This window comes from Saccostrea cucullata, unplaced genomic scaffold, assembly GCF_032062105.1.
Source record: "Saccostrea cucullata isolate Sc308-1 unplaced genomic scaffold, CSIRO_AGI_Scuc_v1 ctg417, whole genome shotgun sequence".
Lineage (NCBI taxonomy): Eukaryota > Metazoa > Mollusca > Bivalvia > Ostreida > Ostreidae > Saccostrea > Saccostrea cuccullata.
The window spans coordinates 8,641-25,400 of NW_026923203.1; the positions used below are offsets into that span (position 1 = coordinate 8,641).

At 33.7% G+C, this 16,760-nt stretch overlaps 1 protein-coding gene across 3 annotated transcripts; it reads right to left on the reverse strand.

Moving 5' to 3' along the window:
- Positions 1-443: 443 nt before the first annotated feature.
- LOC134263431 (uncharacterized) lies at positions 444-9,819 on the reverse strand. 3 transcript variants are annotated; one of them, XM_062745776.1, is made up of 4 exons: positions 9,592-9,819; positions 8,401-8,662; positions 1,100-1,210; positions 444-1,005 (listed from the first exon to the last, which is right to left on the reverse strand). In XM_062745776.1, the coding sequence occupies exons 2-4, from the start codon at positions 8,522-8,524 to the stop codon at positions 650-652; spliced, it is 591 nt and encodes a 196-aa protein (XP_062601760.1). In that variant the 5' UTR covers positions 8,525-8,662; positions 9,592-9,819; the 3' UTR covers positions 444-649. The 3 variants fall into 3 exon arrangements, with proteins under 3 accessions (XP_062601760.1, XP_062601758.1, XP_062601759.1); XM_062745774.1 differs by having other exon boundaries at positions 8,401-8,727; XM_062745775.1 differs by having other exon boundaries at positions 8,401-8,658; positions 9,588-9,819.
- Between the last annotated feature and the right edge of the window lie 6,941 nt (positions 9,820-16,760).

Consider the following 16,760-nt stretch of genomic DNA (forward strand, 5'->3'; position numbering starts at 1 on the left):
TTGGTAGATATTGTACTTCGGGTTCGCTGCAATGATGATTTGTATCTTTAAAAGAGGCAGATATGCACATTTTAACATTGTTTAAGATGTCCGTGTTTGTTTTTGTCCCATGTATGAACACGACTTATTTAAAGTCATAATACATGTATCATTATGTATAGTTTATGAATTGTTATGCCATTATTTCGATGCCTATTCACATTAAATTTTTTGATAGTCGCTTTGTTTTTCCTCTTAACATCATGTTCAATGCCATATGTGACGCTCTAGAAATATCCTCCAAGACTAAGAGACTAGGAGGGGACGGTCGATAACAACGATATGTAGAAATTTATTTACTTATTTACACTTCGTTATTTTCATATGTTTCATTTCTTCCATTGAATATGTTATTAGTATTAGTGTGCAAAAACCTGTTCGGAGTATGATTACAGCTGTATACCATATGATTTTATTTATTTACTTCTTTGAAGCTGGTAAGTATTCTTCTGTTTATACTAGTCTAATAACCATGATTATATACAGATAAGTATTTGTGATACAATCGATCATATGCAAACCACAGTTCCATCATTGTCTCCCAAGTACACATTTACATAAAAAAAAGCACCTTCTCTTCTATAAACTGAAATGTGAAATAGATACATTCTTATTTCTTTGGTTTGGCAGGATCAGAAATTTTGCGTTGGACGGTTGATTTTGTGTGTATTTTTGCACTTGAGTATCCACTTCTGGTAGAACTTGTGGATGTGGTACTACCTTCCCGTTTATGTCTGTGTTCTGTATGAGTCACTTTTCCGTTTATTTTAGGGTTCTCAGTCACGCTTTTCTTTTTAAGTTTCGGTGTTCCTTCCGGGGAACTCTTCACTGAATCTTCTTCATCCTCCTGATGTTCCTCTTCTCTTTCTTCTATAGCTGGAGTCAGTTTGCCTGTTTTCTTGTTGATATTCAAATCTTCAAATTCGTGTGATTTTCGCCTTCCCCTTTGTTTTGCTTTCTTTTTGGCTAAAAGAGATAAAATATAGGGTTTTTAGACATACATATAAAATAAGTTTCCCCAGCCATTTATTTTTTTTACTTTCAGGAAGATTTTCCTCACCTTTTGCATCTGCAATCGTTGACATCATTTCTTTTCCCATGTAAATCTTATGTTTCCTCCAAAACTTCAGTAAGTCACCATAATATTCATCATTTGGTTCTAAGTCCATGTCTGCAACATTCAAAATAAAGCATTTTATGTATCTTTTTTCATAATTTTTTTTAATCTATTAATTAATAGAATATCATGTATCTTTTTTTCAAAAATTTTGAAATTCATTCATTGTGTTCCCTTTCTAACTTGCAACGTATACTAATTTTAATATTATAGTGAAATTTATATCAAATGAGAGAGAGAAAGAGAAGAAGAGACCGAAGTACAAATAAATATATATCCAGACATGATGTATTTGTTTTGGTATGTTGGAGACAGTTTATCTCGAAGTATTGATAGTCCATATTCCAAAAGCTTGAGGCTCTCATTTCTGATGACTATATATTCACATTAGCTGTAGAGTTTACTTAGAACTATCTAATTATCAAGCCATTTATAGGTTTTCTAACTGATTTTATAACCATTTATTTCCCTGCCTCTGTCGCGTCCTCTTAATCTAAGCCATTAAGTTCATGTAATTCATCTTGATATTAATTCATTCTGTCTTGAGTATAACGGATGTGTCAAAGTTTCGATGGGGGAGTGTTGAGTTCTAAAAACGCTTTAGTCGCATTGTGTCGCTGGAGTTAATTTTGAAAGATAGATATGAAAGAAATTAAAAGTCCACCCCCCAAAACGAAGTTCAGTCTTTATGATTAAGAACGCTCATAACCTCTCGACTTGAGTTGAAGGATGGATGTCTTTGTTTGGATAAGTATTCTTTACACGTATTGAAACATGGGTTGTCCATAAGAGAAATCAACATGAGATTGATTCGTCTCGGGGAAACAGAAATCAGTTAGAACATTTTGGTTCTAGTACAGATTACGGAAAGGTTAAAAATGCTACATCATATCTCAAACCCACAAAGCCATTGTTGGAATACCGTTAGGGTATATATTTCCGGGGGGGGGGGGGGAGATTAAAAAGGAAAAAACATAATTTACAAGACAGCAGATGTCAAATAGATGCAAAAAGTCCACTTTTGGCCCGATTTTCATGAAATAGTAGCCTTTTTGTGTTACATGAAATTTAAAATGATCTTTAAGACAAAGAGAAAATTAACGCAGAAAGTGAAAAAAATAGTTCAATATCGGTATCAAATTCTTATTATGTTCCCCAAACGAAGTTGGGGAACATATTGTTTTTACTCTGTTTCTTATTATTATGTTCCCCAAACGAAGTTGGGGAACATATTGTTTTTACTCTGTTTCTTATTATTATTAAGGTCTTCCGACTTCCTTCGGAAGACCTTACTGTTATTCGTCTGTTTTTTATTATTATTATTATTATTATTTTTCTTTTTTCATAGTTAGGGCGATATCTCAGCTGTGTGTGGACGGATTTCCAAGATTTTTACAGGGATGATGCATCATGAGAATATCTCCAGACGTGTTTTTCATTTTTTCAAAATTCACTTTCGTTCGCGATTTTTGGGGATTTTTGTATTTTTTAAAAGGCATTTTGTCCAGCAGTTTTCTCGAGAACGGCTAAAGATATGAAAGTGAAACTTACTGAGGTGATAGATCATCGAACTCCATTATGGGGAACGACCTTTATTTTTCGTCGTCGGCGCTTCCGGTCGCTAACGGAAGTGAATTCAAAAAGTCCCATTTCTCAACTTTTTTGTTTTTCAATATTTTTCTTTAGAATTTAGAGGGTTTATAGTGTGTCTTATGAGAATTCTAAATATGTGTTTAGTAACTTGATGCGCGCATCTATTAAAAAGATATGTCCGAACCAAACTTTGTCGCACTGTTGGGGGTTCGAATCCCGGCGGGGGCGTTGCAAAAATTTTTTCTTTGTTTATGTCTTTTTTCACTTGCAAATGACTTTAATCTCTTTTATAACATGGATGGAATATTTTGCCGATTTTTAAAAGCTATTTTTTGAGATATTTTGAGGAATACCTGTAATTATCATGATGTATATTGAGAGACTGCTGTGAATAAACGTAAACAAAAAATACATTCTGAAATCTATTTCATGGGATGACGCAGGATAGAACTCTAACGAAAAGTCGGTCGGAAGACCGCTTGTTGCTCCAGCAACAAGAACGCATCTAGTTATTATTATTTTTCTTCTTCCTGGGAAAATTTTGTCCACGAATGATCTTGTAAACTACACATCCGAGTAAGGTGAAATGTTTTTAGGGTCAGTAGACATGTTATGTAGATTTGCCGAACGAAGGTCATTTTGCGCGCACGTGCTTGCAAGAGCGTGCACGTGCAACACGAAAAATGACCAATATAATTGATATAGATGTAACCTTTTCATTTTTTGATGAAATGCGTTGAAACTCATAATATAAGGACATATTAGTAGCATAGACAAGATGCCATGGTCAAATTAGCAAGATCTCACGCGCATGCACGTGCGCTTTGCTCTGATTGGCTGAAACTAAAGTCTCAACATCTTTCTTGTTTTTTTGACGAAATCCTTTGAAATTTTGAATATAGCCCTGCATTAGGATATGCTACAACATGTTATAAAGCAATTATCATGAAAACACGTGCATGCACGTGCGCTGCAATCTGATTGGCTGAAACTTTAAATAGCTATAACTCCCTTGGTTTTCAACCAAACAGGATGGGATTTGGAACATAGATATATATAATGGACTTCAACAAGAAGGTATGGTCACCATGCACATGCATACACGTGCATGCACGTGCGCTGCAAAATCTGATTGGCTGAAACTTTAAATAGCTATAACTCCCTTGATTTTCAACCAAACAGGATGGGATTTGGAACATAGATATATAAAATGGACTTTTAAAAAAAGGTATGGTCACCATGCACATGCATACACGTTCGTGTACGTGAGCTGCAATCTGATTGGCTGAAACTTTAAAAAGCTATAACTCCCTTGGTTTTCAACCAAACAGGATGGGATTTGGAACATAGATATATTAAATAGACTTCTACAAGAAGGTATGGTCACCATGCACATGCATACACGTGCGTGTACGTGAGCTGCAATCTGATTGGCTGAAACTTTAAACAGTTATAACTTCCTTGTTTTCAATCAAACAGGATGGGATTTGGAACATAGATGTATATAATGGACATCTACAAGAAGGTATGGTCTCCATGCACATGCATACATGTGCTTGTACGTACGCTGCAATCTGATTGGCTGAAACTTTAAACAGTTTTAACTCCCTTGGTTTTCAACCAAACAGGATGGGATTTAGAACATAGATAGATTTAATGAACTTCTACAAGAAGGTATCGTCACCATGCTCATGTATGCACGTGCGTGCACGTGAAATGGGTAAAATCAAAAATACACTTGAATGAGCGAATTTTTTAATACTTTTGGATTAAATACTTTAATATTTAGTATATTAAAATATATAGATTGTGTAGACAAGATGATATGGTCATTACGTGTATGCCTTCACATGCGCACACATGCAATGCTAAAATTTGAATGAGCATGGTACATTTCTGGGTAAACATTGTTAAAATTTCAAATGCATAGAGTTTGTGTTAATAAATGAAGCTTACAGGGAATATGGCACCAAAAGGGAGTTGGGGAGCGTTTGGGGAACATCTGTAACGGTCCCCGTTACAATTAGCACTAGTTATTATTATTATTATTTTTTTTCTTATTTGTTCTCCGGTACTTTTTTGTCCGCGAGTGTTCTCAGAAACTGTTCACCCAACTGACCTAAAACCTTTTTAGGGTTAATGGGTGTGTAGTGTAGGTGTGCGGAACGAAGGTCATTTTGCGCGCATACGCATGCACGTGCGTGCGCGTGCAACACGTGAAATGACTTGTATACTTAATATAGCTATAACTTTTACATATTTAAATGAAATGATTTGAAACTTATTATTTAAAGATATATTAATAGTGTAGATAATGTGACACTGTCAAATTAGCACGAACTCACGCGCATGCACGTGTGCTTCGCTCTGATTGGCTGAAACAAAAATCTCAATATCTTTTCTGTTTTTTGACGAAATACTATGAAATTTAAAACATAGGCATACTTTAGGATGTTCTACAATATGATATATAGAAATTGTCATGAAATTACGCGCATGCACGTGCGCTGCAATCTGATTGGCTAAAACTTTAAATGGCTATAACTCCCTTGTTTTTCAATCAAACAGCATGGGATTTAGAACATAGACAGACGTAATGGACTCCTACAAGAAGGTATGGTCATCATGAGCATGCTTGCACGTGCATGAATGTGCGCTTTGCTCTGATTGGCTGAAACAAAATTCTCAATATCTTTTTTGTTTTTTGACGAAATGCTTTGAAATTTAAAATATAGACATGCTTTAGGATATCCTACAATATGATATATAATAATTTTCATCAAATCACGCGCATGCACGTGCGCTGCAATCTGATTGGCTTAAACTTTAAATGGCTATAACTCCCTTGGTTTTCAACCAAACAGCATGGGATTCAGAACTTAGATAGACATTATAGACTCCTACAAAAGGGTATGGTCATAATGCACATGCATGCACGTGCGTGCACGTGAAATGAGTAAAATTACAAATACACAAGATTAAACATATTTTTTGATTAAATGCTGTAATATTTAGTATATTAAAATATATGATTAGTGTAGACAAGATGATATGGTCATTACGCACATGCATTCAAATGCGCATGCGTGCAATGCTGAAATTGATTACCTCTGGGAAAACTTTGTTAAAATCTTAAATGTATCGCGTTTGTCTTATTTAATGAAGCTTACACGGAATATGGCACAAAAGGGAGTTGGGGAGCGTTTGGGGAACATCTGTAACGGTTCCCGTTACAATTAGCCCTAGTTATTATTATTTTTCTTCTTCTTCCTGGGTACTTTTTTGTCCGGGAATGATCTTGTAAACTGTTCGTCCGATGAAGGTAAAACCTTTTTATGGTTAGTAGACATGTTATGTAGATTTGCGGAATCAAGGTCATTTTGCGCGCACGTGCTTGCAAGAGCGCGCACGTGCAACACGTGAAATGACCAATATAATAGATATAGCCGCAACTTTTCTTTTTTTTGATGAAATGCTTTGAAACTCATAATGTGAGGATATATTAGTAGTATAGACATGATGACATCGTCAAACTAGCAAGATCTCACGCGCATGCACGTGCGCTTCGCTCTGATTGGCTGAAACTAAAGTCTCAATATCTTTCTTGTTTTTTGACAAAATCCTTTGAAATTTTGAACATAGTCATACATTATGAAGATCTACAGCATGATATATGACAATTATCATAAAAGCATGCGCATGCACATGTGCTGCAATCTGATTGGCTGAAACTTTAAATGCCTATAACTTTCTTGGTTCTCAACAGAACGGGATGAAATTTTGAATATGGATAGGTATGATGGATAACTACATTATGCTACTATCAGAATTGAATTCAAGGACACGCATGCATGCACGTGCACGCACACAATACGCAAAATGACCAATATATTTGATAAACTGTAACATTTATATTTTTACGATTTTTTTTTATTTATTCTTATATTCTTATTATTTTTTTATTTAAGAAATGTAAATGGTTTAGACAACATGCCATGATCATCTTGCATGTGCATGCACGTGCGTTCGCGTGCAATGAGTTAAATGACATATAGTCTGTATCATTGTAGCTTTCATAATTCTTATATGAAATCCTTTGATACTGAGCATATTTTAAAACTGTCTTACAGGAAAATGGCACAAAAAAGGATTTGGGGAGCGTTTGGGGAACATCTGTAACGGTCCCCGTTACAATTAAAACTAGTTTTGATTGAGATTAAATCGTATTAATGGTGGTCACTGTGTACCCTTCAACATCAGACCCATTCATTCGTGGGATCATGTAGAGTTTTAAAGATAAACTTTAAGGTATCACAAAGAAATCCACTGAGCTGATGTCAAACGAAAATTTACACATAAGATAAGAATGATTTTACATTGATTTTTCCTGCAAATCGCCTTAATCTGTGTGTTTGTTGATATTGCTTTACGGCCAGATATACATTAAGATGATGGCCTTTTTTTACTATTAAGGTAATGCTTTCTTAAGAAATATCAAAATAGTGCCTTACTAAGTCAATGATTTGTGGAGAATGGTAGAATAAAAGGAAATCAGACATGCTCATTGTTTATGGTGTTTTGATGACCGAGTGGACAATTCGGTATTTTACATGCATTAGAGGGCCAATCCATGGTCCTGTTTTATTTCAATTGTCCGACCAATGCACATACAAAGGGATTAAAACCAAATTTTCAGGGAGAATCACAAATTTTCTGTCGTTCGGGGAAAAACACTTTGATTGTTATTCATATCCTACAAATGTTTCAAAATAGACCTTTAAAAAGGTGCACTTTTATTTTGTTAGATAATGTGTGTTTTACATAAATAAGAAAATGAGGGGGGAAACGCATTGCTTTGTCATGTTCATATGCAAAGACTAGAGGCATTTAAATCCTGGATTCACATTGTCTGTCGTTATTTCTAATATTCTTACGGTTATGGAACATGTATAATCCAATGATCTGCAATATTTTCTACACGTACCGATACCAATAAAACTTGTCACTAATCCTTCTGCAAAAAACACTTTGATGCTTCAAATATTTCGGGTAAAGAAAAATGAAATAAAATTTGATATTGGTGCATGCTTTGTCGAACAAAGTTGTTAAATTTTTAAAAACAGGTAAAACATATTTAGTTATATTTGAAGATTACGTATACAGAATTAATTTATTTTTATAGTATGAATTTCAACTGTAACAATTGTCATCTAGGTAAAAACGGTGGGAAGCTGTATTTTCTACTTCATTAATTATACGCTTATCTCAAGTCTAGCTTTGACATTTCTCTTTTATATTATTTTTAAATGCATGTTATTATTTCAATTATTCAGTGATTTACTAAGGTCATACGATACATTCCTCAGGAATATTAATTTTTTTTCTTAATAATTCTTCATTGAAGCATTGCTACCTTAACAAGTTTTCTCACAAAAATTGTGGTACCTTACCAGGAATTTGTGCAAGACGCCAGATAATAACGATTCTTTTGTAATCCTATTAGAATTGTCAATATCCAATTTTTTGATTTTTTATTAATTTTGAGATCAGATATAGTTTAAAATTACACAAGATAATGACGATTTAAGAATTTTTTCATGACAAACAGAAGATACAAAAGAGATATTGGAGAAAGATTGTAAAGTACTCACCATCCGCCACCGGAAGTTGTCCCTGCTGTACCCTTAATCGACTCATCCTCCGCCTGAGCGCGTTATACTCGGTGTCAAGAGCGGAAGTGGACCGCACCAACTGTTGCTTCCCTGTCCTCGACATGTTCCTAACTCCCACCACCTCCAGACATTTATTGTCCAAAAACTCAGAAAACTGACCACTGGATTAGATAACACTTTGCTGGAGGAATGTTCTCAAATGAATCCGCACGTCCTCTCCTTTCGGGAACTTTACTGCTAACTGTAAGATAGAAATCGAACGTGAAGGGCGGATTTGCGTTAGCTATTTGGAGCAAGTGACCATATCTGTAATTTGCAAAACTAATTTTACGTTCAATTTACTGTTTTGAAGATAAGGATTTGGTTTTCGCGAAAACAATGACGACTTTTAACAGACTTTGTGATATAGAATATGAGCGTAGTAGAAAAACATTGGCTATTTAAATGACGTTCACCGCAGGTGACCACACTTGTTATTTCTACAACTTAATAAGTGATCGGAATGATTTTGAAAGTAAATCGATTTATAAAAGAAAAGATAAAATGCTTTTTGTTATTATTCTATTACCTAATTTATTGGATACTTTTAGCAGTAGTTCAAATCAGTATGAGATCACTGTCGGTTTTTCTTATTAAAATTCTTATTAAAATATTTTTTTTCCCATGCAGTTGCGTAATTTGATATTAGATTTATTACCCTCAGTTTTCTTTCAATGCTTCAAGATCTCGAAAATCTGACAAAGAAATATGCTAATCGTCAAAGCTTTAAAAAAAGATATCCTTTTTAAATTAAAAATGATAATTTTAAAAAGAAAAAATATTAATGCTATTTGATTTTTTAAATAACAAACGCTGCTCGTTTTAAATTTTATAAATTTCATGATTCTCGGAAGAGAGGTCCACACCGGCATGAAAACGTAATTAAATAATAGCAGGACAAATTTTGATCCTAGTTAGGTTAGTTCCATTGAAATTATAACAGCCCTCAACCTTAATTGAAAATCACTAATCGATAATATTCCACTTCTCAACACTCAAAAACGTCTTAAATTTTTTGTTAACTCAATATAAAATTGAAGTGCTTAAGGTTTCTAAAAGTTACAAAAGAAATAAAATAAGAGACTTTTAGAAGTTCTATACGGCAATGTTTACCAGATATTCTTCACTTACCTTTTGAGTTATCCTTTGATAGGTGTCTAAGATTATCAAACCACCCTTGCTTTGATGTTATAAGTCCGACTTGAGTCTAAAAGCTTTCGACTAATAATGACCCTCCTATCGCCGTCCCTTGTTCGCTTGCACTATTCAGTATTCAGACGAGGTATCCATCAATGCAGCTCCGCTATCGCCGGGGACCGCGTCATTCTTCTGTATGTTGGGTTATCTACTAATGCGGGTACGATAACACCGGTTCTTATATAGGCGAGAAAATGCGTAACGCCGTGTACTTCACTCTTTGTCGCTTGCACGTTCTAGTACATAAACAACTCTTATTTGTAATGGTATATCATAGCAAGGACTTTTGAAGATATGGTTAAGATTATCAAATTACGGTTAAGGACAATCAATTAAGTGTGTGCATAAGATCCTCTAAATAACAAGTCTTAGACTAAGTATTTCAAAACAATTCTAGATCTGAGTGATACCATTAAGTTTCTTGTTGGAGCCTCAAGAATGACGTGCTTCTTTCTTTTAATGACGTCTTCGCTTTCTCTCGTCTTTGTTTCTATGTATCTATTTCTTCAATATTCTTCTGAAAAACCACACAAGAGTGACAATGACAGAAAACAATTTTCACAGGAATAGTTTCTTGAGATTTCACGTTCAAGAAAATTGGTCCTAGAAAATTGGGGCACATTTTGCAAAGGAAAAAAAAACCTTCTGCTTCTTGTTATAATCAAAGTACTGAAAGTACTGAAAAGCGGTTAGCATGCTTTCATGGAATTTGACTGTACAGTGTAGACTAACAAAAAAATGCATTCAGTGATGATATTAAAGTAAGCATGCATATTTTTGTCCGATGTCATCAGCGAAGAAGCAGACACACTGACTTTTGTAGTACTGAACTAAATGGAAAAACCAATAACATCCCAGACTGATGTCACAAATGTATGTTTCAAAATATCAACCTGAGATTTTCAGTTTGAAAGACAGGAAGTTCAATTTCAAAAAATTCTTCCTAATTGTCTCCATTGGTGGCGTCCAAATGTGCTCAGAACGAAAAAAAAAATATGTTGATGTTGCAAATTTGATTGTCTTTCATGCTCTATTGACTCTGAAATTAGGTAACTGTAAAACCTACTCAAAAAGAAAATAAAACAAGTAGAGCTTTTCAAAAAAGCTTACTCTCTTTAGCAACAATTTTGAATAGTAAACAGATCTATACTTCTTTTGAATTTCTTGATTTTGTATTTCTAAATAAGCTTTTTACGGGCATTAGCCCTACCACGGTTGTCGCTCGGTCATCTCCGTAAACGTTGACTGGCCTAGAGCTTTCGGCAAACCTCGGCTGATTCCCATTCACTCTTCAAACAAGAAAGGGGAAAAGAATAATAACAAATTGTAAAGCCTGCAAGCAATAACTATCAAATTTTATTTATAATGAAATTAAAGAGACCTTTTTATTTATCACTATAAAACAGTAAAAACGCTATGTTATTAAGAATTAATTACTGCTGATTTTGTTGTTCGTTTTGTCATTTTTTAAAGATTGGAATTGTACGAAAAATATATCATCAGAAAGTTATCTTCCTTGCATTGAACAGCGTTTCAACCAATGAAATAATTGAAAATTTTCTCATCATGCAATTTCTACCAATCACAAAAGAGAGGAAGTGCATAGTCCGACGACTGTAAAAAAACTTCAACTATACAATACCGTCTTCCAAGGAAGACGGTAATGATAATTCAAATTCTTAAGATTAATTTATTTGGAGTTCTGTACATAGATCTTGAGCTGGCTAGTCTGAGGAAAACGGATGGACGAGCAGATAATTTGTAAATTAATTTAATTTCAGAGGGCTTCAGTTTCGTATGCTCACTGCGGGCCACCAGGTGTGACCTGTTATTGGGGATGCTTACTTCTCCTAAGCACCAGAACTTTCAAGGATCCGTTTTTCATTTGAGACCGATCACTATTCATTCTGTATTTTGATACAGATACTGAGAACATCTGTTTATTAATATTATGAACTATTTCTCTCACAGGAAGAAAGACAAGTAAACAAGATAATAAAGTTTTATAATCGTTTGTAATGATTAGACAGAGTACAGAATTTATCCCTGGAAACAAAGCTTTCATCATCTTTTAAATAATTTCAATTGAGAAAAAAGGAGAAGAAAACAAACGTTTCATTATGGAAGTAATCTATAACTGTTCAGCTTACAGATGCAGGGTTCTCCATGAGCTGTTTTACTGTGTTGCTCCCGACACAGCAAAATTTTCTACGACACAGTAACGATTAAAATTTTATGCATGCGACACATTTTTAAGGAACTCATAAGAATATCATCCTGTCCTGAAGTTTCCCTATTTTTTCCTTTGCAATTCGGTAATTTGATAAAAAAAAAAACGACAAAAAAGTACAACAAATTTACTTTCAAAAGTGGTAATTAGTTTGAATGTATCGATCAGAATTTCCCCTGCTTTTTATAGCACGTGTTTTTACTTTTATCAATATGTATGACGAAAATATTTGTATATCGAAATAGTGATTTATTTTAAAAAGTGTGCGCATATGTTCCTATATAAGTTTAATGAAAAGTAATTCAGTTGCAAATTTGATCTCGAAAATAGCGCGAAATTTTAGTGCTTCACGTAAACTCTGCAACACAGTAAAATTTCAAATGATGGAGAACCCTGCAGATGTATTCAGTTTTTTTTTTATATATAAAGCTTTCTTCATGTACTAGTATTACTTAAGTTAATTAAAGGGATGGCTAAATATTTTGGCAAGGAAAATGAAACTCGATCGAGAGATTCTCCGATGTTTTGCAGTCTGTAATAACCTTCAACCCCTAAAGCCAGTAATTAACTTGTCCTTTCTGTGCCAGTAGCATAATTCGATCAAATATTTATTGCTCATGAGGGGTGCCTTATAATTAATCACAGGCACCTGAATTTTTATCAGTAAGTCTCTAAATTAGCCAAATATCGAAACATTCTACCCCTCTATGTACAGTTTAGATACACAAGGTGTGCAACGCCATTTTGACCCCCTGTTCAATTCAGGCTTCAATTTAACACATAAATCGGATATGCCTACTGGTTTTTGTGTAGCATTGGGTTCAAATATGATATTTCTCGCTATATGTTTCTTCCTTAAGTTTAAATCCAACGCGTTGATAATGTTATCAGCTAAACTTCATGCTGACTTCAAATTTCGTCACAGGGCCTGATCGCCATCAGCTGACGTCACGGAAATTTAATCTCGACACCAAATGCCCCTATACATAAAATTTTAAAATACAACAATAAATTTATTTCATTGACAAACAAAATCAGATAAAAATTAAAAACCGAAAGATTATGTTGTTTTGATAGTCTTGATTTTATTTAACATATGTTATATGTGTTAGAAACAAATCATTGGTAGAGGCTTTGTTGAAGTTTCTGTTGTCGATAGGTAGCGCCTTATGGAGGTTTCCGGTTGCCGACACATGCCATATAGCGGCTAGCGAAGCTAACCGCTTAAAAAGCAACCTCAAAACTTCAATGATTTGCTACACTATATTTTCACCCTTTCATACTTTGTTTGAGAAGATAGACTTGTTGATAAGCTTTAATTTTAATAGTCTGGGTAAAGAGATAAAAAAAATTATCATTTCAGAAAGTTGTGCTACTTGATTTTTTTTCTCCTTTTGCCACTTGCATCCTATTTCACATGACCTTACACAGAGATACAAATGAATTCATAAAAAAACTGGGGGTTTTCTCTCTCTTTTTTCTAAAATTTCTAATCTCTACTTTTTTAAGGAAATCCATAACATGTTCGAAGCCAACTACGAACTGCTTACTACCACCAGCAACTTTCACCATTCATTTGCATACGATATAACGCACTATATTCTCATATGTATGCATGCAAAAAAAGACTCTTTAAAAACTGAAGTTTTCATTTTGAAAAAAATCAACAAGGGTGGATCTAAGAAGGGGATAATTTCATTTGAACAACATTAATTCCTGATAAGCAAATAACCGAATCCTATTCCTCGTGGTTGGAAGATAGGGGATAGAACTCTAACGTAAAAAAATTGAAATCTTTAAATGTTTAAGTTAGGTAAGAGGAAATGGGCATTTGAATGATATACAAATTATCACCAAAAAGGGTCCTGAGTAAATTCATCTTCCCAAGTCTAGAGTTTCTGGTTCACTCTGCTCCGCGGAGGGGAACAAATAAGAAACCTTTGACCTGGGAAGATGGGATAATTGAAGTGTAGCCAATCAGGCGCTTTTCCACAAGAAAACTTATAGAATTACTTTTGCACCCTAACCCCGTGTTTTACTTTCGTATGTATCCCTTCTGCTGCAATGAAGCTTTTGGGTCATTTTGCTTATCAAAAACTTTTTGAATCTTTCAGAGTAAACACTTCTTCCATCTCCTTCCTTGAATAATATTCCTCGACCAGCACTCTTTTCTATTATTGATACCTATGTAGTATACATTTAAGCATGCTTATATAAAAATGCAATTGGCAATATCTTTTGAAAGCGGAACTAGCAACAATCATGAAATGGTTGACAGAAAGTAATTGATTGATGCATATTCCATTTCTTTTTGCTGCCCTATTTGAGCCAAATATTCCCAGTGAAAATGTTGTAATCGCAAATCAAATATCTGGAAAAAATGTACTTTTTTTTACCCTTCCTATTTTTTCTTTCTGTGAAATATGTTTTTATGGTAGAAGAGAGTGCACTTGGTCAGCTGCCTACACGGGAGCTATTGTCGTACGTTAGTTCTTCGTCATCGCAGCCATTACAAAATGGCCGCCGGTAACTAATCACTCATTTTTGTCTTTTTTACCAATTAATGACACCGGCTTCAATCATGATCAAGCAAGTTAAGCGATTATCTACAATTATCGACATCATTTAGGATCGATTTAACCAATTTTTCACAAACGTGGTACGTTTATTTTTGCTGTTCTGTTTTGGTTTACACCCTTTGTTTTGGCAATTCATACAAAAGGCAAAATTGTAAAACAAATCAGGTTTGGAAGTGGCAAAATAAAATGTGTCTTGATCTGTATTATAATATAATATAAGATTTCAGTTCTGTTTTACATACAATGGGTATCGTCCTTGTCAGCCCTTTGTTATCTAGATCATGCATGCGTTTTCCTTAATAGCTTTTTACGCCCTGATTAGAACAAGACAAGGACATTGAAGAAATTGACAGGATTTCGCAGCCATTCTTTATACACGACATGCTTGTTACATTAAAATTGTCTATAGTCATGTGTAAAATATCAGTTCCATAGCGGGAAAAATGACAATTGCATTTAAATTGCCTTGAACTTTGTCCAAGTGGAAATTGATAGGACTTCAACGATACTTTTGTTGTTGGAGCTACAGGAACAAAGAAAATATGAGAAAACTAAACATTATTGTTTGCATTTTTGAGTCTGGAATATAAAGTTTTCATTTTTATGAGTGCAACTTATACTTTTTTATTACTAATGCATTATTACCACAAAATATCTATAAAACATCGTTTGCAAGCAAGAATTCATGTGATTCAGTTGTCATTTTTCTTAAGCATGTTAAGTGTCAGTTACTTGTATACTACTTATCTTTAACTAATCATCTCTTGAGAGTAACACCTCATTAATTCGTTAAATATCTCAATCATCTTATTACAGCAATTCACTATTTAAAGATGAAAAGTACATTTCTATCAACGTATATGTAATCAATGATAGAGTGTATTGCTGAATTTTAAAAGTACACCGTTAGTTGCTATCCAGGGTAGATAGGTTCATAATTACCAAGAAAGAAGGTAAGTTATTATGCTATTCAATGTAACATGAAATTTAAAGTCTGGATAAGATCAGTGCTTTTTCTGGATACATAAAAATAGAAAATTTTGAATTTTTGAAAATTGATGAACTGCCAATGTTTTTTTTTTTTCCAAATCAATACAATTTAGATTAATCTTAGATTTAGTGTTAGGTCTTTAATTTGTAATGTTCAGTGTTCGATATAAAGAATATTTTACAGATGTATTAATCATATGTGCATATGCAACAAATTTACTTTTATCATAGCTTAATTATTGTGGAATCATCAATGTTCGTGGGGTACCAATGTTCGTGGATTTCGTGGGTCACCTATCCACGAATTTACATTCCCACGAAATTTATTTTACAAACATATTTTTTTATTCATTGAATCTTCAGTATATATGAAATACCCACGAAATTACGTCCCCACGAACCAACAAAATTTTGCTTACCCACGAACATTGACCCCCACGAATTAAAATGATTCCACAGTAATCAACATTAAGTAGTTAGAACTTATATGTCGATAGGGGATTTCAGTAGCTTAAAGAGAAGCAAGATGATATTCGCATACAAACCGCTTATAAAATCAGAAAGGCTATTGAAAAATAAGTCGGTGTTACAAGGATATCAACATTCTCCTTCCAAGCCAGCATTTCGATTATTCTATGGTTGATACAGTGGATTTGATTGAAAATTCAATCAAATTTAAAAGTTTAAATAAATAAATGTTAATGTTTACAGGATAAATATTGTGGTATCTGATAGATCTGAGAAAATCGTATTGGATTATAAATTATATTAGGACGAAGTTTTCATATCATTATCTTTGTAGTCATTACCGTTCAATAATTTTACATTATATTGACAGTTGCTAATTGGTTCCATATCGAAAAAATAACCAAAATCGTTTCTACTTTTTTCAGTATTCTCAATAACATGCTTTTTAAAAGTAATGACAAAGAAAAGGTTGAAAAATAAGCTTTTGTTCTCTGCAAGTAATATCTTGTTTTGACAATTCAGTAATTCTAGATTGCATTGAAATGATATGTTTTGTTTGGTTATATTTAAATAAAATGAAAATTGTCCAAATTTTTATCGTTTGAACAAATAATCACCCGACTAGAAAAAAAAGCCAATCAGCAAAAAACGATACGGTCTCTTTGAAATGTTTATCTATGGTATAAAGCATGCTTCACGCTTAAAATTGTGGAGTCATCCTAATTTTTTTTCGTTTTCGATAAAAACAAGCCCTCCATTCTACTCGACCTTGACCTTTCCATGAGAACATGAAATTTTTCAAATGTGCAATGCATTTATAATATATCACAAAATAT

Coding starts and splice junctions, on each gene's coding strand:
- LOC134263431 (XM_062745776.1), bottom strand. CDS start 8,524: ATGTCGAGGACAGGGAAGCAACAGTTGGTGCGGTCCACTTCCGCTCTT. Junction 1,211..8,400: donor ACAACTTCCGGTGGCGGATG/GTGAGTACTTTA, acceptor TGAATGTTGCAG/ACATGGACTTAGAACCAAAT. Junction 1,006..1,099: donor AACGATTGCAGATGCAAAAG/GTGAGGAAAATC, acceptor TATCTCTTTTAG/CCAAAAAGAAAGCAAAACAA.